Here is a 22,799-nt window from a genome sequence, read left to right on the forward strand (position 1 = left end):
AGTTTCTTAGTGTTTGGAATAATTAAAAAGAATTTTTTATTTGGAAATTTCAGGGACTTGAAATATACATGGATTAAAACTAGATCGACAAGGATGCTTATTGAGAAGTGACATCTTCTATTAGGTTTTTAATCTGACTAGTTGTATACAAGTTGGTGCTAAAAACAGTAAGGGGGTTATGAGATACTCAGAACTGGGTTAAGTAGTTAGAATCAAAATCTGCTTTGGAAGCCAGGACTGTTTGCTAAAAGTGACGTATTGGAGACATAGTGGACTATAATTACGGGCATACCTCGAGATACTGTGTGTTCAGTTCCAAACCACTACAATATAGTGAATATCCAGAAAGCAAGTCACACGAATTTTTTGGTTTCCCAGTCCACATAGAAGTTGTATTTACATTATGCTTTAGTTCATTAAGTGTGCAATAGCATTATGTCTAAAAAAATGTACATACCTTAATTAAAAAATATAGCTAAAAAAATGCAGACCATCATCTGAGCCTGTTGGGAAAATGGTGCCAATAGACTTGCTTGACACAGGGTTGTCACAAACCTTCAATTTGCAAAAACCACAGTATCTGTGAAGCTTCGTGGAGCAAAGCACAATGAAACAAGGTATGCCTGTACTTCTTTCCCTTGTGCTAATAGACAAAAGTTGCTTCTTTGGGGAGTTTGGGAGTGCTGTGAACTTACCATACATATATTGTGGGCATTAAAAAGCCAGTCTGAATTGTCACTTTAATGTGTTTTTTTAAAGGAGAGTTAGAAACAATATCTTGAAAAGAGCTCTGGCCAGGGTATCATGCCTAGGTTCTGGTTCCAGCTTAGATTCCAAAAAGATTAGTGATCTAAGATTAAATTTGTTTTACAAGTCTCAGTTTTACACTTCAAAATCAAGATTTAAAAAATCTGTTTCAGCTCTAACCAATGTCTGCATGGCCTCTTCCAGTTCCATGGCTTCAAATACCACATATGATTATATTCTATAAAATGCTATGACCCTTATCTCTCCAACCTCTACTTCTCCCTTGAACTCCAGACTCATATATCCCCTCATGTAGCCGTTACCTCCTTCTGGATATCTAGTAGGCATTTCAAACATTATATCACAAAAACAAATTTACTGATTTTCTCTTGTTCCCCTCCAATTCTGTGGCTCTCACGCATTTCTCATCTCCACAAATTTAGCACAATCCATAGTAGTTGTGTTCAAAACCAGGGAGTCATCTTTATTTCTCCCTTTCCCTTAGAATTCACATCCAATTTACCAACTAGTGTTTAGAGAGATGCCTCTGGAATATACATAGAATCTGACCACCTCTAGGTATCTCCACTGTTTGTCACTAGTGGTTTTCTATATGTTTTAGACAAACCCACATGCCTTACCTTTAGCTCACAAACAATTTACGGTAGCTCTGAAATCTGCCGCTCACTGGTGTCCATTCAGTCATATATTGGCTCAGGCCTTCTTTATCCTGGGCATGGACTGCACTGCTTTCATGGGTGGGCAGTAAGCCATAGGGGAAGGGCAGAAGCTCATCTTGGAGTCTTTAACTCTTTGGTTCATTTTTCTAAAAATCAGATGTTTTCAGGTAAAATTTATATACAGCGAAATGCACCCATTTAAAGTGAGTTCAGTGAATTTTGACAAATGTATACAATGACCGTCAACCATCAAGAACTTTTCTATCGGGTGTAAGAAAGTAAAATTTTAGCACTTAGGTATGTAGAGTAAATGAGAGCCTTTCCCTAAGTCCATTACAGCTTTCTGCTAGAACTCAACATTTCCATATGCGTCCCACTAGGTGAGTCGTTCTCAACCTTGACTGTATTTCAGAATCACCTGGAGAGTTTGAAAATGTCCAATGCACAGGAAGCATCCTAGAGCAGTTAAATCAGAATATTGGGTTGGAGCACGTGTCCGTATTTTTTTCCCCCAAGCTTCCAAGCGCAGGCAATGTTGAGAACCATTATAATCTTGCGAATGTATTTTTAGTTCTTCGTCCTCTTCTCTACCCAGTTAACTCTTACTCAGTCTTCGAATTTCCTCTGAAAGGTTACTCAGGGAACTCTTTCTGCACCCCTTACAGTGGAATCTCTTGTTATATTACATTTGCTTGTGTTTTTGTAATGTCTATGTCCTCCACTAGATGGTAAGCTCGCCGGAATTTAGCACACGCTAGACAAATAATGTATATAAATGAATTAATGCATAAATGAATGAGAGCGAATAGAGATGTTTGTAGCATCACTTAGCGCAGGTTAAGGCAGATGTCAGTATAGGTCCTGGGACAGCTCCAGGATACAATATGGCGCTTCGGTGACCCTTGCAGGAAAGACCCTCCTAGGGCCTGCAAGGGTGAGGCGCCCCGCTGCATCGCTCCAACGCGCGGGGCCTCGCTCGGCAGTGCAGAGAAGATCCCACTAAGGCTTTTTTTGGAGTGGGGAGGATGCGGGGGGCCGAGGCTGGCGCTGTGCAGCCTCCAGCCAAGAGGCGGCGCTGTGAGGAGGCGGCAGCTTCCGGCGCGCCTTTTCCGTCCTGCTGCCGGCGCCAGCACGTCCTGTTTTCGTTGGCCGCGCTCGGATGGCTGCTGCTGCTGTGTAGCTGCTGCCACGACTTAGTGCTGCTGCTCTCCTAGCGAGCGGAGGGCAGTGTGGCCTTCTCCTTTGTCCGGTTACCCTGCGCGTCGTCTCGAAGACCAGCGCTTTCCTGCGGCCGATAGCATGGGCCGGGAGTCACGGTGAGGCGGCGCGTTGAGCGGGCCAGCAGGCCAGCGGCTTCCTTGGAGGCGGGGAAGAGGCGGGAGTTGAGGTGGCCGCGGGACCAGGCCTGGCCGGGCCCCACGTGCAGCCAGCTCTGCCCGAATCCACTGAAAGGGTTGGGGGATCTTGGTTGAAGGAGTGGCTGTACTTGGGCAGACGACAGGCACAGGGTTCCCCCGCACTACTGTCCACCAGTTCGTGCCTCTGGAGTAATTGTAGATTGTGTTATCTTTTTAATATGTTGTTGGATTCGATATGTTTATCTTTATGTTTAGATTGAGTATAGACTATAATTTTCTTTTCTCATACTGCTCTAGTATAAAAGAGCACACCTACTTCTCATTCTCTTTCATCTGTTTCTCTACGGCACCACATGGCATATGTATATTTTTTTACTTGCTTGTTGTCTCTTCTTTTACAGAATGCCAGTTACTTGGGGCCCAAAGGCAGGAGTTTGGTCTGTTTTGTTTACTGACTTTGCTTCCCTTTCAAGACAGTTTCTCCCCCAGCCCCTCACATGTGCTGTAGTGGGAAGGTTCATGCTTTCCTCTAATTTATTTTGTCTGCTGAGGTTTTTTTGTTTTTTTCGGAAAAATGTAATTAAATAAATAAAATAAAGTAGAACCTGTTTGCTAAACTTAATCTTTAACTTAATATTCTAGCCACTATCGGAAACGATCAGCATCACGGGGACGCTCGGGAAGTCGATCTAGAAGTCGCTCACCCTCAGACAAAAGAAGTAAACGTGGAGATGACAGACGGTCTAGAAGCAGAGATAGAGATAGAAGAAGAGAGAGATCTCGTAGCAGGGATAAAAGAAGATCTCGATCAAGAGACAGGAAGCGTCTGAGGTAGGACATTAATTTCCAAATAAGCCATAATAAGTTGAGCCTTCTCAGCTAAATTGGGCTTCTTCAGAAGGGTGTTTTGGACTAGAATTTAGTGGCCCCTTTACAGACCTTCTGCTTTAGCATGTTTAATTAGGTCCAGAAGTGATTCGCCTAGAACAAAGATCCTCAAGCAGTATTTTAAGTTTGGAGACTTTAGGCTGTATTTTCTGTTTTCCAAAGAGAATCTTTGAAAGTCCCCTTGAGAAAGGTTTAAAAAAAGAAGCGAAAGGTATAGTAATATGCCATCAAGGGGTTCTATTCTAATTCTGTCTCAAGAAAGCTGACCACTGTGTTCAGAGCAGCCTAAAAGCCAACAGAAGGAAACAGGGCAGAGTACTCTCCAAGCCCTGCCTACTGTTTGAAACTATTTTAAATTTAAACCAAAGAACAGCCTAATTTTTATTTTACTTTTACTTGATTACGTAGACCTTGCACCAGCCAAGCAGCCATAATCTTTCTGGGGGTGAAAAACAGTCTTTAAATAAAAATAATTTTCACACACCCAAAAATTAAACAAATAAACAAAATTTTAAGTTACTTGTTAAAATAGGAAAGAAGACATGGTTTTACAGTTATTGTGAACTGATCACAGAAAGAACTTTAATTTTTTTTTTCCAAACGTTGGAAGGAGAGATTTGAAAGGTATTAGATAGTACTCAGGGAAAATATTGACCCTTGACAATGGATAGTGCCAGCTTACTCAATTTCATATTAAGTGGTCTCAGGAACAGTTTCATACAGTTCAGTTAAGTACTTTAACAAGGGAAATTGGTCATTTAAGATTTGGTCTTTCACTTTGTTGGTATGAAAGTAGACACAAGATTTTGGAACAAGAAGGATTTTGAGATTATCTCGTGAAGTCTCCATATTTTATAGATGAGGAAACTGAGACTCAGAGAGTTCATCTGCTCCATATCATATCACTAGTTAGTAGCAGCAGCAGACAGGTATTCTTGTCTCCTTATCTTCCTATCTGATTTTTCCACAGCCCCATTTTGTCCATCCTTATACTTAGGTTTAGGCTGTTTTTGAAATTTAGATGTTCTATTATAGGCCATAGATTTCAAATAGTTATTATTGTAGACTTGACATGATTTTCAATAAACATCATTTGAAATTAGTATCCTTATATTTTTTCATTGACCACTTGTAAGAATTGGCATTACTTGTTCCCTATTTAGCCAGTTTGATAGTTAATTGAAATCTCTTCCTTTAATAATGGTAAAAATTAAGAAGCTTCTTTCAAGATGGAACAGAACCGTAATCTGAAATAGTTCCACTTGATCATAGACTATATGAAAAGTGTCCCCTTTTCAGGCGTTCCAGAAGTAGAGAGAGAGACAGAAGTCGAGAGCGAAGAAGATCTCGAAGTCGAGACAGAAGGCGCTCGAGGAGTAGAAGCCGGGGCCGGCGATCCCGATCTTCCAGTCCTGGCAATAAAAGCAAGAAAGCCGAGAATAGGTAATGTTAACATTGCGCTGTATCTGTCATGCAGGTTGGGAACTGTCTTCCTTATTCTTTATTTAAAAAAAAAAAAAACCTTTAAAAATAATTACTGAGTTTGGCTCCTATCATGAATTGTTGGCTGAATTTTATTTTAATAGGTTTTAAAGCTTATAATTCAATCGGAAAGTACTAGATTCTGCACTCAATGCATTGTACCTTTATTTAATACCTACTATTGGTCAGAAATATGTTTCATAAACATTTCTGTAGGAACTATGTTTTTTCCTTTGAAATTATTTATTTAGTATTTCTGACATTGATTGGCAGATAACTTTAATTCATGGTATACATTCCTGCTATTCAGGATGAGTGGACTTTGCTTTTGTAAATGTACATGTTTCGATTTGAAATATTTATGTTAGACATAATCTGTTTACTCTTTATGGTTCTCTTGTCAGTGGTTTGTTCTTTGCCTGTTTTTAAAGTGGTGTCATAGGATGGTTGATATATGGTCATCGTATTAGTCATGAGTATTTTCCCCATGTTGTTTATTTTACTTTTTAAATTTTATTTTTATTTTACCAAGGTCAGTGTAATAATACCCATTGGGGTTATTTTAAGTTAAAAAATACGTAAATTCAGAAAAGTGAATAAAATATAAACATGCAGTTTATTAAATAATTATAAAGCAACATCCATGTAACCACCACCAAGGTCAAGAACATTGACATTACCCCCAGAAGCCCTCCACATTCCTTCTCTAACTCAGCTGTCTACTTCCCTGGATAAAATCACTCCTGACTTCTGTGCTGGTAATTTCTTTGTATGGCTGCATTTGTATCTGGAAAAAGAGTAGTTTAGACTTCTGTGTTTTTTAACTTTACATGAATGAGTCATGTATTTTGTGTCTTTACTCAACGTTGTTTGAAACTCATCTGCGTTGCTTATAGAAGTAGTACATTTTCATTGCTGAATACTATTATGTAGTATAAATGTACCATTATTTACCTATTCTACTGAGCTAGATGTTTAGGTGGTTTTAACTTTTGGGCTATTATGAACATTTTTGTGTGTATAATCCTAGTATACAAGTGCATGAATTTTCCTAGAGTCTATTATCTAGAAGTGAAATTACATGGTTGTAGAATAAACATAACTTTATTTTTACTAAGTAATCCCAGATACTTTCCAAAGAGTATGTACTAATTAAACTCCCACTAGCAGTATATGAAATTGCTCCATACCCTTGCCAGTATTTGGTATTGTCAGTCCTTTTAGTTTTTGTTAATTGAGTAGATAGATATCTAATACCAATATCATTGTGGTTTTAATTTGCATTTTCTTGATTGCTAATGAGATTGAACATCGTTTCATACGTTTATTGGTCATTCACATTTCCTCTTTTCTGAAGTACATGTACATCTTTTATTCATTTTCCTATTGTGTTGTTTCTCTCTTTAAAAATGGATTTATATTATCAAAGAAATCACTTTGTAAATTATATAAATGTCTAATCATTATGCTGTACACTTGAAACTAATATAATATTGAATGTCAAATGTAATTGAAAAAAATGAATTGATAGGATTTTGGTTTTGTTTTTAAATAATCCTGAATAGTTGTTTTTTGTCAGTTATATGAGTGGCAAATGTATTTTTTTACTCTAGTTTGTCTTTTCTCTCTGTAATGATACTTTTGACAGAGACTTAAGAAAGAAGAAAAATTTACTTTATGAATTGAGAGGAACATAGGTAATTAAACCTGACAAGAGCTGTTAGTAAAAAGAAAATTATAGTCTATATTCAATCTAAACATAAAGAGTAGCACACCAAATCCACCAATATTAAAAAAGATAACAATCATGAGCTAGTTGGATTTATTCCAGGAATGGAAAATTGATTTAACATTAGAAAATCAGTTTGTAATGCTCTATATTCATAAGATTAAAGGAGAAAAGTCATGCTTATTTAAGTAGAGTCAGGGAAGGTGTTTTATTAACTTCAACTTATATTCATGTTTAAAGGTCATTAACAGACATGGATAGAAAAGTGTTTGAAAAACTTGTAAAATTTGAAATGCAGAGGACAAACACTCTTGAAGAGCCAACAAGATACCAACAATTCTCATAAAGTTATAGAAATTAAGATAGTGTGGTTTTAGTGTGGGGGTAGACAAATGGATCAGAAGGAACAATATAGAGTTGAGAAACATCCACACATACATGGTTATTTGATAAATGACAGTGGTGACATAATTAGTGGGAAAAAGGTTTTTCAATAAATGGTGCTGTGGTCATTTGGTATCCTAGAATGATATAGGACTGCCTACCTCATTCTGTACACAGAAAGCATTTCCATGCAGATTAAAGACCAAATTAGATGGTAAAACTGTAAATTAGATGGTAAAATATTTTTGAAGTTTATACTAAAGAATGTCTTATTTATCTCTGGGTATTTTGACCAAATCTGAAAGGATTTCTAAGGTACTTTTAAAAGCACTGATCATAAAAAAAAAATTAACTAATTTGATAACATTAAAATTAAATTTTATTCATTTTAAGATACCATAGGTAGGGTCAAAATATAGACCTATTGGGATTTCAAATATTACATATATAAATTATAGAATATTAATGTCTTGCTGTATTTGTCCATTTGTTAAATTTTACCTCTCCTATTTAAATTTTATAATTTTTATATAATATGTCCAGTTTTTCTTATGTGAATTTACAATATTTAATAATATTTGCAATTAGTGTCAGGGCATTATTTTTTCATTATATTTCCAAAGTGTTTATTAATGGAATATAAAAATGCAGTTGACTCTTGAAAGTTTCTTTCTTACCTAAAAAGTAAAGTACAAGTCTTTTTAAAATGAATATTTCCAAACAAATAAATGATGTCTCTCTCTCTCTCTTTTTTGGTAGGTCTAGGTCCAAAGAGAAAACAGATAGTGGGGAAAGTTCTAAAGAGAAGAAAAAAGACAAAGATGACAAGGAGGATGAAAAAGAAAAAGATGCCGGAGTATGTTTACTAACATAAATAATCAAATAATTATATAATAGCAAACTTTTCTGCAATGACAAGTTCTTATTTGTTTTTTTAATGCTGTTTTATTTTGAATAAATAACATATAAAAGATAAACATAATAGTTGTACCCATGAGAAAATTTTTTTTCTGATAAAAGTTGCATATTTATACACATTATCTGTTTTTACTTAGAAAATATGATCATACCATATACACCATTCTGTACCTTGTTTTTGTTCATTTTTAAATTATAAATTATTTTATCAATATATAAAGTCTTAAGAATAATAAGCAGCCTTATACCCACCATCCAACTTAGAAGTAGAATACCTTGCTATTTTCATTTGTTATGTATTGGAGATCATTAAATAGCTGCATGCATAGATATGGTTGATTAATTTAAATACCTGCATAGACTTCTTTAGAAACAAGATAGGGAGAGATCACTTGATGGTTATTTAGGTTGTTTTCAATCTGCAGTTACAAACAATGGTGCATTAATCCTTGTACATATGCCTTTTGTGAATATAGAATAAGGTAAATTGGTATCAGTGAAATGGCTTTATCAGTGGGTATATATATTTAACAATTTGGTAAATAGTATCAAATTGCTTTCCAGAAAAGTTATATAATTTGACTTATGATATAGACATATGAAAATGTCTGTTTCCATGCTTCCTTGCCGACATGAGAATTTCAAAATTTAACTTTTACCAATATGTGAGTGAATAGTTTTAAATACTATGAACATAATATAAATTTATAATATATAATGTATTTTAAGTTTAATTACCTTCTGCACTTTTTTTGAATTGCCTACTCATACCTTGTTTTGTTATTTTGTGTTTCTTCTATGTTTTTAGTGTTCCTTTTTTTTTTTTTAAGGGAGCTGGGACCTGCTTGCTGAGCAGGATAGCTAAGAAAGATACAGCAGGAGCAGTCAGGGGGGATCTGGTTTCTGATCCAGTTTTTTTCTGTTGAATGACTGGGTGACCTCGAAAAAAGCACAAGTTTTCTGGGGCTTATCTTTACAGAGGATGGAATATTATAAATTATATTAAAAATAAGAATATAAATTCAAGAGCAAAGCTTTTTTGTTTAAGAAATTTATTTTTAAAATATAAGTATTATGTAACTGTATTATAAGATATTTGGAAAATCAGAAATAATTCTCTGTAATGCCAGGTGCCTGAAACACCATCACCATTACAATTTTGTAATATTCTCTTTGACTGTTTTTTACATATATATTTTCATACCTATCTATAATAGTAACATATATATAAAATTTTGACTTTTATAATGCTTAATCTTTAAGTTGCTGATTATGGCTATGAAAATGACTTGCTGTCCCCTCCTAAGAATATTATTAATAATCTTGATAAGGGCTTTAGAATGGCTCTTTCTAAGAACTTTAGACCTGAAGGCTACAGAAGACCATGATTAATCCTTAATCATGTTGAAAAAATGCTTTTTATTGAACCAGTCCTGGAGGAGTTCAGAGGATTTAAAGTTGAGAATAACTAATAAGTAGAGAACTTTGCCGATAATTCATTTAGTTTCTACTTTGAGGAAGAAATTGAATTCATGTGTATATATTGCTTGTAACTAAAAAGATTAATTTATGGTGTTTGAAGTACATCTGCTTTCTTAGTTAATGCTTTTTTGTGATTTCATTTTGCTGGTATATTCATGGATATATTTAAAAAAGACACACATCTTAATCTGGTCTTAATATAGGAGTTTGTATATACATCTATTTTTTTTCCTCTTTTATACATTGGAGAAATTACTTGGAATGTCACTTGGAGTGAAATTGTTAATCCTTGCTTTCCTCTCTTTCTTTCTTTTTTCCCCTCAAGAACTTTGACCAAAATAAGCTGGAAGAAGAAATGAGAAAGCGAAAAGAAAGAGTAGAAAAATGGCGAGAAGAGCAACGCAAAAAGGCCATGGAAAACATAGGGGAACTGAAAAAGGAAATTGAAGAAATGAAACAAGGGAAAAAATGGAGTTTAGAAGATGACGATGGTACATTCATTTGTTAGACTGATAGTCTATATAGCAATTTACGTAGAATATTCTAGAATCATGAGTAATATTTTATATTAGGATTTTTAAGGCCATTTTTTATTGTGGAAAAATATATATAACAGTGTTTACCATTTTAACCATTTTTAAGTGTACAATTCAGTGGCATTAAATACATTCTCAGTGTTGTGTGACCATTACCACTATCCATTGCCAGAACTTTTCTCATCATCCAAACAGGAACTCTGTACCTATTAAATAATTCCTAATCCTATGGCTGCCTCCCCACCTCATCCCTGGTTCTTCTGTTCTGCTTTCTGCCTCTGTGAATTTGCCTATCTAGGTAATTCATGAAAGTGGAACCATACAATATTTATTCTTTGTGTCTAGCTTATTTCACTTAGCATAATGTCTTCAGGGTTCATCCATGTTATAGCATGTATGAGAATTCCATTCCTTTTTATGGCTGAATAATAATCCATCGTATGTATATACCACATTTTGTTTGCCTGTTCATCTGTTAGATATATGGGTTGTTTACACCTTTTGGCTGTGAATAATATGGTGAATAATGCTGCTGTGAATATTGGTGTGCAAGTATCCGTTTGAGTCCCTGCATTCTGTTTTTTGGGGTATATGCTTAGAACTGGAATTGCTGGATTCATATGGTGGTTTTAAATGCCTCTTTAAATATTTATGTTAAATTTAAAATTGTAAATTAGTGTTCGGTAAGGATCATTAGTTTTACTTTAGAGAGGTGAGTTGGGTGCTTATGGCATAGTAAATAGCTTTTTGCTTTTTACTACAAATAAAATGTTAGTAATGAGAGTAAATTAAGGGCATGTTTTCAGGTCTTTCCTCTCATTTTTTAATGTCTTAACATTTCCCCTCCATAGCTGATTTTAACTTTTGAGGTTTTAGTAAGGAGGAAAAATGTGGAATTTTATAGGAAAAAGGAATTTTACTCCATTTTCTGAGAAAATTCCTATGAATTATTTTCTCTGAAAGTTCCACAGAGTAGTTCAAATAGATGAATGGATTGTATCTTTAAGTAGTGGTGATGTCTTGGTTACGTAGAAAAAGTTAGATTGTCTTGAATTAAGAAGGCGTTACTATTTTTTCTTTGATTTAAAGAAAGCTAATTGGAAGAAAAAGAAGCATATCAGTTAGTAGAAAGAAGTTCTGCTTTTAGTAGTGTAGTTGTAAGATTTAATACTGGACATCTATTTTTTTTTTAGGTATAATTAACCTTTTTGCTTCTTGTCAATTTAATAATTTATAATTTATTATAATTTGTTTCTTGTATCATTATTAAAAACTACATGCTTAATTTAAAAACTTCTAAATGTGAGTATTCGAACTGCAGTGTACCTTGGTTAATTGGAAAACAGGATATTTGGGTAGCGAGAAAAGGTTAGAATGGTAGGGTGTGGTTGGATTGTGAAGTATTTCCTTTTGAAATGTGAACAAAGAAGTGTTTTCTAAAATTTAAGATGATGAAGATGATCCTGCAGAAGCTGAAAAGGAAGGAAATGAAATGGAAGGTGAGGAGTTAGATCCATTAGATGCTTACATGGAAGAAGTGAAAGAGGAAGTAAAAAAGTTTAATATGAGAAGTGTAAAAGGTGGTGGAGGAAATGAAAAGGTATGGAATTTTCTTTTTAAAGATTTATGTTCCTACTTGAATAACTTGATTTCATTGTTACATTGACCAACTACTGACTTGCATGACTTTATATAATGTTTTTGTTTCCTCCCATATCCTAGAAATACCAGTACTTTTTCTAAGTACCATAGATGCTAGTGAATTTTAACTGTACGTGTTCTTATTTCAGAAGTCAGTCTCAGCATTATCATCTTTGTTCAGTACCTTTGCTTCTTGTTGCCTTCTCAGTAGGTCCTCTCCAGACTTCTTCAGCACTTTCATACTTCTATCCTCTGTATCCTAGTCTGTTTTTCATTTTAGTAGCATTTATTACATTTTGACAAATTATGGAATGTAATTTTTTTTTATCATGTTTATTGTTTGCCCCTTCTTCTAAAATAAAAGCTCCTCAAGAGCAGTGACTTTTACTGTTTTATTGATTTATCCTAAACTCCTAGAACAGAGTCTGGCTTGTCAAATGAGTGAAAAGTACCGTTTAGTAGTATTTTTAAATAAATTATATTACATAATATTATATAAAATTATATGTTGTACAATAAACTACATATTAATGTATTATAAAATAACATGAATATATTTTATTTTAACATTTAAACAAATTAAGACTACTTTTTGTGTGTTCATTAAGGTGCCGCTAACAACTTTTATTCGAATTATAAATTATGGCAGTTATCATTGTGTGTCAGCTGGCATGTAATTTGTATTTCAGCTTTGCAAAATATTTTATATTCCTTTTTTATTTCAGAAGTCCGGGCCAACGGTCACAAAAGTTGTCACTGTTGTGACAACCAAAAAAGCTGTTGTAGATTCTGATAAGAAGAAAGGTGAGCTGATGGAGAATGACCAGGATGCCATGGAGGTAATTCTTCAGTTTTGATTTTGTTCATGATACTACCCTAGAAGTATTTATTAGAAAGACTGATGGAAATGTGCTTTTCCTATATTCAAACTACTGTTGGAGAATTCTTGCTATTCTCAGTAGCATTGTAGCTGAATATCCAGTTGGTATAGCATTCTGACATCTTTGACCTTCTGTATGCCCACATTTTGATTCCCCCTTGCCCTTCATCAGCTCATCTCAACGCAAAATAAGGAAAGAGAGGAAGTCAAAATGAATTTTCTTTCTATTAACATGCACATAAAGATTTCTCTAGGGAGAAATATAGCAAAACTTCATTAAAGCCATATTAGAATTATTTTATTATTTTAGTTTTATATTGTTATAACTTTCTATAAGGGGAAAGAAAAAAGGAAAAAGTTGAAAAAGTCAGAAAGTAAAAAAATAAAAGCCAAAACATATTTTCTAGAAGAGGGTGATTTTAAAAACTAGGATTCCTTCATATAAAGAAAAAATAGTAATGCATTTAACTCTTTACTTTTTTTTTTTTTTCCCCCAAAATTGTAGTACTCTTCAGAGGAGGAAGAAGTTGATCTTCAGACAGCCCTTACAGGCTATCAAACCAAACAGAGAAAGCTTCTAGAACCAGTAGATCATGGAAAGATTGAATATGAACCATTCAGAAAAAACTTTTATGTTGAAGTTCCAGAGCTAGCAAAAATGTCTCAAGAGGGTAAAATGCTTTTATTCATTTACTGCTTATTGTGGGAACAGAAGGATTCACTTTTTTGTCCGGGAGGAATGTGAGTTGATACATGAGTAGAGAGAATTTGCTTGGCTTACCTGGAGAAGCGAGAGAGGGAACTAGAAGTTGAGAAGTCATTGTAGAAAGTGGGAAAATCATCTGCAAAGATTCAGAGCTGTGAGAAATCTATGTGTTTTTGGAAGTATAAAAAATGAACAAAATTAGTTTGGTTTATGTAGGTGAGATTTTTATGATTGAAAATACTTTCCATGTGAGGTTAGCAAATAAAATACTGTTATTAGCCTTTTCCTTCTGGGATTTGAGTGTTAGGAACCAATGTGAATCTATGTAATGGTAGAATAAGGATAATCTGGGCAACTCTTGCTTAGAAAAGAAGTGGTTGTAGTACTTGTCAGTCATTGGTCTTTTATTGCTGGTGCAGTTTAAGACAAAAGCCAGTTGTAGAAATTAAGATACTTCTTTTCATCTCTAGTTGGTTGCAACAGTAATCGCTTTAACTCACTGAGATTTCAGTGCTTTGTCCTATAGCTTTTCTATGGAATAATCTTGGGTAGCACTAAAAAAAAACAGAGGCTCTCAATCTTACCGTGCCTAATTGAAAAATAGAAGGCACCAGTAGAACCATAAGAGTTTTTAATCTGGATTTTGTTTTGTAGAGGTGAATGTATTTCGGTTGGAAATGGAGGGCATTACTGTCAAGGGGAAAGGTTGCCCCAAACCAATTAAATCTTGGGTCCAGTGTGGAATTTCCATGAAGATCTTAAATTCTCTCAAAAAGTAAGTAGATAGTGGTTGTCCACATTTTGCAAAGTCTTGCCACTCCAAAGTAGCCCTTTCACACAAATATCTCCTTTGGTTATAATTTTACTCAAATAGAAAAACTGATTTGTTTTTTCTTAAATAGCTTCATAAAATTGACCCTTTAAAGTGTACAATTCAATGATTTTTTAGTGTATTTACGGAGTTATACAGTTCTCACCATAAACTAATTTTAGAACATTTTTATCATCCCCAAAAGAGACCTATGTCCATTAATGGTCAGTCATCTCCCTTCTTCTCCACCCTAGGCAACCACTAACCTCTTGTCTATAGATTTGTCTATTTTGGTTATTTCATATAAATGGGAGCGTACCAGTGTAGTTTTTTGTGACTGACTTCTTTTACTTAGCATAATATTTTCAGAGTTCATCCATGATATAGAGTGTGTCAGTGTTTTTATTCCTTGTTGCCAAATAATATTTCATTGTATGGAAAATACCACATTTTTGGGAAATCTTACTCTTGAACTTTGAGAGCCCCAGAGATCTCAACTTTTACCTTGTCTTCTTTTGGTTTGCTTTTTAAGGCATGGCTATGAAAAGCCCACACCAATCCAAACCCAGGCGATCCCTGCTATTATGTCTGGACGAGATTTGATTGGTATTGCCAAGACGGGAAGCGGAAAGACCATTGCTTTTCTGTTGCCCATGTTTAGACACATCATGGATCAGAGGTCATTAGAAGAAGGAGAGGGGCCGATAGGTACAAATTCTTTCATTAAACTATTTTTTCAGATAACGATTTTGTTGTCAGTTAATCAGAAAGACCTGATACTTTATATTGTTCTTAATTATAACATAAAGATGTCTTTATATACATTTCCTCTATAAATTTGGCACTTTGGGGCTGATTTCCCCTTACCAGCAGGTGGAGTGAGAATCTTCAGAGCTCTGGAGTGACATCTCAGAAGTACAAAAACAGCCTCTCCTGGCACAGCTCAGTTTTTAAACTCTGACTCGGCAGGTAGACTCCTCGTGCATCTATCTGTTTTTTTATGTTGAGGTTTGCTCTTAATCCCAGTATCAGTGGATCTATAAACTCAACATAGAAGATTGTAGGGAAATGTATTTTCTTTTTTTGGCCTTAAAAGGCTGTATAGTGCCAGCATTTCATTCAGGACTTAGTCTTCAGATTCACATTTCTTGATTCATTTGGTAGAGATCTGTTCTGCAAATTCGGATAGGGTTTTGGAAAGTTGTTACCAGTTCTTCTCTTGAAAAAAAGAGGGCATAGTATATTTTTCCTCTATCTGTGCCCCTCAGACCAAGGTTGTTTCCGGAAGCAGTGGAATGGCTCAGTGGCACAGTGAGTCGTTTGATTATCTTTGCTCTGTGATTTGCAGTTGAGAATGATTTGCATTCTTTTCAACCAGGTATTTTCTTGATGGTTGCATAGGCATTTAAATCTGATTTATCTTCCTATAGCATGTTCTTAAAATCTACTTAAAATTAACCTTCCCCACAATCTCTACTATTATAAAGCTTTTGAAATAGGTTTTCAGAGGTGCAGAAAACAAAACAGAAACAACAATTAGACAAAGAGATTTAAACTTTATTGCTGAAGTTAAATTTAACACTTTAAAGCATAGTCTTAAGAATTTTGGTGGTTAGGCTTTTAACATATTTATCTTTTCAGCTGTCATCATGACTCCAACCCGAGAACTGGCTTTACAGATTACTAAAGAATGTAAAAAATTTTCAAAGACTTTGGGACTTAGAGTTGTCTGTGTTTATGGAGGAACAGGAATCAGTGAGCAGGTATTTATAAAATGAACATTTAGATTTTTCACTTTCTTAAATTGAGTGATTTAATAATTTAAAAGTGAGTTTTTGTTTTAGCATTTTATATAGTGATTGCTTCTACAATCTGAAAAAGCATGAGGTGTGAAAATAATAGTAAGAATGTAAATGTTAATATTTTGGAATTTTTGAGTTGTTCTGATACCTTAGCTTTCCCTTTCCTCTTCGTCTTTCTTTGCTCAAGGAAGGCAGATTTTTTTTTTTTTTTCCATTTTACAGATAAATGTTCAGAAAGGTTAAGCAAGTTGACCAAAGTCTTTAAGAGTTAAGAAGACATAGTTTGTCCTGGAACCTAGATTGGACCAGCCTTTATTTTCTCTCTTCTGCTTGGGATCTTTGAAAGGTGGTGATAAGTGGGATGCATTAATATCAGTTTCATCTGCATTCTTAAATGATTTTTAGCAAGAATTATTTAAATATACCTTCATTCACTCTTTCTAGTTTGACATTTCTTCAAGTGTCTTTTAAAGAATGATAGTCATTGGATATTTTGTTTAAACTAGAAGAAGGAAAAACCTGGGTTCTGTGATCAAATAAGCTTTGGAAATGTTGGATTATACAAAATTATAACAGATTTCTTTCCAAGATTTATTAGTCTTTAGTAAGCCAATATATATTGTATTGCTAGAAAAATGGGATAAATTAAATGGCATTTTTGAACTTATTTAACCACAAAACCTTTCTGTGTTCTAGTGTTCTCAGGTTCTAGAACATACTTTGGGAATATTTGCTTCTGTTAACCTAATAATATTTTAAACACTTGAACTTAGTTTTCTGAGTTTGTCAATTTTTTTGACCACAGCCTAGAATAAGAAATTTATTTACAAAATAACCTGGTACATGCATACTATATTTATACATAATTGAAGTAAAAGTTTTATGTCTAACAGATTCTAATATTTTTCATTCTATTCCATTTTAAAAACGCTGATTATAACTTATCACTAATGGAAACAACTCTTCATTTTGAAAAACATTGATCTTTTAATTGCTTTATTTACTTCTCATGTTCCTTTCTTGGTTTTAAGGGATTGTGTCAAAATTGGTGAAAATATTTGGTTTTCATTGACTTCAAAGTTATAGCACTATGTGGTCATGTTGCGTCATGTCGCCACTACCTGTTCCTTTAATAGTGCTCCATCATTCTAAACAATTAAGCAAGAAGCTATGGAGTCTTCTAATTAGGCCTCACTGTCTTAGCTTATGGATAAGTGATCTGTGCAAGGACCCCAGGTAGTATTTTCAAATCTCTTAAATAAGCATTAGTTATAAATAGACTATAAATTTCTTCTTTTTTATTAGATTGCTGAATTGAAAAGAGGTGCCGAAATTATTGTTTGTACACCTGGTCGAATGATTGACATGTTAGCAGCTAACAGTGGTAAGTCCGGGGTATTTTTTGTTCTCTTTTTTCCTTTTTAAATTCTGTACATTTTTGTTAAAGCAGATACAAGAAACCAACAAAAGGTTTCTATGTTTCTTCTCAAAGCTGTAATATCTTAAATTTTGTATTGCAACAAGCTCATTGTTGCAAGTGTTCAAAATATTTTTGCAGTTTTAATTAAAATTTCTTGTCAGAAGTAATTCCATCATCTTTTAAGCACTTACCTGGATTTTAAATCCAATTTTGGTTTAACTTTCCTTCTAATAGAGTGGGGGATTATCTTTTTTTTTCATTGTAAAATTTAGACTTTTTCTCTACAGGAGCTAGTATTTTCTTACAGTACTGGAAAAATTAAGATATTGCAGCTTCAAGAAATTTTATCTTTTGTAATATTGCATGTTTTTAGCTCATATGTTGTGCTTTGTTAAATTATTCCCTATCAAAACTGTTACTAAACTGTTGACATTATTTAACTTCTGTGGAGAAAGGCCCTTCAAGATTTATAGAACTGGGCTTCCGAGACTTAAACCATCAAAGGTAGGTAATTTAATGCTGTTCCCAATCTTGGGGCTGCAGATGTTAGTATGAAATACTTAAATATTAGAAAGCATTTATTTGGACTTGTTTCTATTTTTTGAAGAAAATGCTTTCAAAGGTTTCCATTGCAGTAGTTAATATATACATAATAGAGTATTAAAAACTGTAATGCATGTTTCTAATAGCATTCTGCTTGAATTTCTGTATATATTCTAATTTTACATGAAGTTGCCAAAATGACATCAAAATTGTTTGATAAGTCATTGCGCTTGTACAGCATATGAAAAATTTTGGGTTGAATGTTGGTGAAATAATCCCTTGTTTTTTCTCAATGCTGCATTGATAAGTCTTCTCCTGAAACTCATCTCAATTAATTTTACCTTTTTCCATTATCTGTCCTTTTGATTTATATTTAATAACTATACACGTTTTTGCCAGGTGATTGATTCAACCATTGATAGAATGCTTGTGTTAATTTTTTAGAAGGGGTTTCCCGTGTATGTATTTAATTTCCACTGGCTAAGAAGCCTTTTGTATTTATTTAAACCAGTGGGAGCACTTAATAAAGTTGGATTTGTATTTTTGTATTGAAAAATATACATATGTAATATATTTGGTATTTTGTGTATAATATGTTAGTTACCTAATGATGTTGCATAGCTTCTCATTAATGTTTTGATGTGCCCATTAGAAGTTTCTAACTATATAGAAGTAGGTTATAAAGTAATATAGAGATTTTCTACATCTGAAATAGTTAGCACTGGAACTTGCTTTCCACACATACGCTGTAATCTCTAATATGTTTTTTCCTAGGTGATGCTGTCAGATAATGGCTGATGTGGCTCGATGCTTCATCTCAGTCTTAGTTTTATGATGTGTTTTGGAGAGGGCTGTTTTCTGAATTTTACAGGTTCTTCAGGCCCTATGATGGTATGCAAGAGACGAGTTTGACAAAATAAAGGGCCTCATATACCCATTGTCAGAAAGTATTTGCCATTAGATTAAGACATTGTAGACCAAAATTTCTTTTCACTGTTTAAAGATACCTAACTTACCCCTCTGGTTAAGTCAGGCATTTTAGTTCCCTTTACAGTTTTTTAATGTTCTTGGTAGCCATAAAATGAATTGTGACTGATTTTTAGTTTTCTTTTTCTTTTTTTTCCCCTCATCTTAGGTCGAGTCACTAATCTTCGAAGAGTGACATATGTTGTTTTAGATGAAGCTGACAGAATGTTTGACATGGGTTTTGAACCACAGGTAATCATTAAATTCCTTAATGCTTTGACCTATAAAATAAACCATTTAATTGCTATGACAATGGAATATTTGGTTTCTTGAAATTCTTACACACATTTCTCTTATATGATAGTAGAGGAGGTTGGGGACTTATGTAATTGAAATAGATATTTATGTTTTTAATTCCTTATAAAACTTGTTCAAGAGGTGTTCGTGCAGGCTTTCCTTAGCCATCTAAAACCATCATTGGTAAAATTAGAATTGGAATGCTAATAATAGAAGCTTGAGCTTTCATATTTTGTAATTTCATTGTAATTTCAGTTTACTTCCAAGTAAGTTGCTTTGAGTCATGCCTTTAACTGCTTCATGGTCTAGATAGCACATGTTGTTTACATTCTCCAGATGGAAAAACCGAAGCCAAAAGCTTAGACTTTTAGATTCCTCATGCATGCTACTTGCTCAGATATCAAATTTCAGTGATATAAACTTAGCGAAAGAGCAGTGTGAATTATCACTGTGCTATGGATGCCAAAAACTTTTTTTTTTTAAATCACAAACTACAGTAATAGAAATGGGGTGTTGGAAAGGGATAAGGTTAAAGTCGTGTGCATTCTTTTCAGTTATTCATATATTCTCCAAAAGCATACTTTCTGTCATGATAGTGCATGTATTGTGTTTAAAATTAAGGACTACATTCTAAAAGAGAGAAGCTCGAAAGAGTAAATAGGATTATGGTAACTCTTGAACCATATGAGAAACAGTTAAAGGAGTGAGGAATATTTAGCTTGAAGTAGAGGACTTAATAGCAGCTTTTAACATTTTGAAAAAACACTCTCACACAAATGAAGTATTGAATTTACCTGTTGGGTCCTAAGGAATAGAACTGGAACCCAGTGGGGAAACTATGGGGAGCTTGATAATGTGAAAAAGGACTGGATAAGCATTATTTGGAGATGAAATATTACTTTGTGGGAGAGGGCAGACTTGAGTTTGCTGTTCATACATGTGTTAGAATAGAGACAAGGGGTCCATTTGTGGAAAGAGTAGAGGGATCGAAGAATCAGCTGGAAGATGGAACTAGGCACCCTTTGATGTCATGGCAAATCATAGATTTTATGATAATGCTTAAGGTAGGTAAAGGGGTCCTATGCTTACCAATATATAGGTCTGATTAAGCCTTTCTAGTAAATCAAGTTATTCCAGAATGAGGTCAAAACATTTCTCATTGATAATGCAAAATGTGAATCTTCCCTTGCCATAAGTATATACGTGAGGGAGAAATGCCGAGTAATTGTTTATTTATTGATCACTGAAAACTTGTTGAAGAGAAGAAATTTTGGAATAAGTTAATAATTATTTTGTGAGCTGTAGAGGAGATTAAAGAAACTGGGTGTGGGTTCAGTGCCACGGAACACTGGTTAGACATTTAGCAAGTAAAGGCATGTCCATGCGAATCAAAGCTGGTGCTACTGAATGAAAATCTGCACACTGACTTACATCTAGAGAAGAGTTGGTAGGCAGCAGTATGCCTCCAGATGTGATTCTGTATTGAAGAAAATAGTGAAAACTGAGAATTAAATAAAATATGGCTGATGTGTGTATGTCTTTCAGGGTATTGATTTACGCTAAGTGTACCCATCGTAGTGTGACATGGGTGGCAGGTAAAGGGCTCCACTTTTCTACATGGCAGTGTATATCGTACAGGCTGGTAGGTAGAAATGCACATAGGTAGATTTTTGTGAATTGTTTTAAATTTAACTCAGAGCCAAAACAAAAGTTTTATTGTGAAGGATAAGATGATGGGATTTCTTTAGAAGACCAAACTGGTACAAATGTCTTGATTGCTTAGTTTGCCTCTACCTTAAACCTTATTTATATTATTATTTTTTGAACTTAAGAAAAACTATAGACTTACTAGTGAACATCTTTCTAAGCACTAGAACAAAATGCGAAGAATACTTTCAGAAGCAAATACAACTGAAGAGTAGATTAGAAATCCATTTGTTCTTGTATCTAAAATTGGGATCTTATTGAAATTAGCATCTGAAAGAATATTAAGAAGTGATTTTCCAAAAGAAATCACTCCATAGTTTTTTTTTTTATTTATTTAGTTAAAATAAAGAATAAGAGAAGAAATTGATTGAATATGGAAATTGATCTTTAGCTCAAGTCACCCATTATGGAGCTGGATATATGTACTTTGCTGAAAGGGTGTAAATAATATTCCTATTAAGTACAAAAGACATTTATGTTTTATTTTTATTATGAAGTTTAGAATTTTGACCTCAATTTATTGTTCATCCTATGCCTAATGCAAAATGAAGTGAGCCGAAGATTCTGAAAAAGTTTACTCCAAGTTTTCACTTTCTTTAAAATACCAATCACATAGTAAAGTGAGACCATGAATATACTTGTCAGTTGTACACTGCAAAGCACCGTACTTGTGTCAGTTATCTTATGGATCTCACTCTCTTATAGATGATTATTGTAACTTTGAATGCCATCTTCAAGTTGGCATAAAAAATAAGTAACTAGATAGATGATTAAACACCTCAGCATCTCTGAGCCATCTCTGTTCAGACCGCCTGTGAATGGTTTAGTGCATAAGCAGTTATTATTTAATAACATAGATGCTACTTAAGGAAATTGAGGTATTAAAAAATGAGGGATTTTTAAACTTATTTTTAAGTCACATAATCCTTTACATTAGAGGATACATAATCAGGCAAGTAATGACAGGGACTTTCTTCCCCCCCAAGTTTTATTCCTATCTCAAAGTATGATTTAGTCCAAGGTAGTTTTTACCGACATACATTCAATATCCCAAAGATCACATTTGAGATATAAAATTTAGGGTCGTGATATTTACATTGATGAGTAAAATCATTAACTTCTTTGTAGCAAATTATCTTCTGCATTGTATATTGTCTAGAGAAGTGTAAGACAGAGTGGGATAAACTTTCAGAATATCTTTAAAAGGAGCATATGCCAATGATTTAGACTTTGAATTAATTAAAAGTGGAAAAATTACCAATTTTGTAACATAAGTGACTTATTGGTCTGATGTATTGTTTTAGCCTATGAGTGTGAAAGGAGAAGTTTATGGACTTACTTGGCAGTCCATAGCTGACTTACAGTATTTGCGTACAGTGAGATAGAGGGAGAGCATATTGAAAAGTTTCAGGAACCTCTTCTCACCAATAGCCAACAATCTGGTAATTACGTGAAAGGAAGAAAGCAATCAAAACCCTGACCAGTCATAACTGAAAAGTGTTTCACTACTCTGGTGTCATTCTAGGGGCATCCTCACAACTCTAAGCAGTAATTAATTATTATTCATAAGGTAAACCTAAGCTCCCATGTGCAGTAGACTGTTATATGAAGTATAGGATTTGTAACTTAGGAAGATTTCTGTTCATATTATGATGAGTGAAGGAGTTAGCTTTGGTTCTCCTGAAAACTTTTATGCTTTGACATTACCTTTTTGCATATGCCGAAAGCAAAAGGTCATTTGTGAACATTCTAGGAAGGAAGAATGTTACATATGCGTATAAGTTTAACAGTAGTCCCTCCCATACTTCTTTTTCATCGCTTA

The 22,799-nt window shown here is 34.0% G+C and overlaps 1 protein-coding gene across 4 annotated transcripts in view; it reads left to right on the forward strand.

Annotated features, from left to right (window-relative positions):
• Window positions 1-2,542: 2,542 nt before the first annotated feature.
• Window positions 2,543-22,799, forward strand: part of DDX46 (DEAD-box helicase 46) — a 44,118-nt gene continuing 23,861 nt past the window's right edge. For 2 of the 4 annotated variants that reach the window (XM_039836049.1, XM_039836050.1), the window contains exons 1-13: window positions 2,544-2,743; window positions 3,428-3,616; window positions 4,973-5,116; window positions 8,028-8,124; window positions 9,994-10,159; window positions 11,653-11,804; window positions 12,571-12,684; window positions 13,231-13,396; window positions 14,086-14,206; window positions 14,775-14,950; window positions 15,884-16,005; window positions 17,350-17,428; window positions 19,143-19,225. In XM_039836049.1, the coding sequence (XP_039691983.1) occupies window positions 2,727-2,743; window positions 3,428-3,616; window positions 4,973-5,116; window positions 8,028-8,124; window positions 9,994-10,159; window positions 11,653-11,804; window positions 12,571-12,684; window positions 13,231-13,396; window positions 14,086-14,206; window positions 14,775-14,950; window positions 15,884-16,005; window positions 17,350-17,428; window positions 19,143-19,225 (1,626 nt within the window). In that variant the 5' untranslated portion in view covers window positions 2,544-2,726. Of the gene's footprint in view, window positions 2,744-3,427; window positions 3,617-4,972; window positions 5,117-8,027; window positions 8,125-9,993; window positions 10,160-11,652; window positions 11,805-12,570; window positions 12,685-13,230; window positions 13,397-14,085; window positions 14,207-14,774; window positions 14,951-15,883; window positions 16,006-17,349; window positions 17,429-19,142; window positions 19,226-22,799 lie in introns of all 4 variants that reach the window. The other 2 variants (XM_039836051.1, XM_039836052.1) reach the window with 2 other exon arrangements.

The sequence above is a fragment of the Pteropus medius genome, unplaced genomic scaffold (genome assembly GCF_902729225.1).
Source record: "Pteropus medius unplaced genomic scaffold, Ma_sr-lr_union100, whole genome shotgun sequence".
Taxonomy (NCBI): Eukaryota; Metazoa; Chordata; class Mammalia; order Chiroptera; family Pteropodidae; genus Pteropus; species Pteropus medius.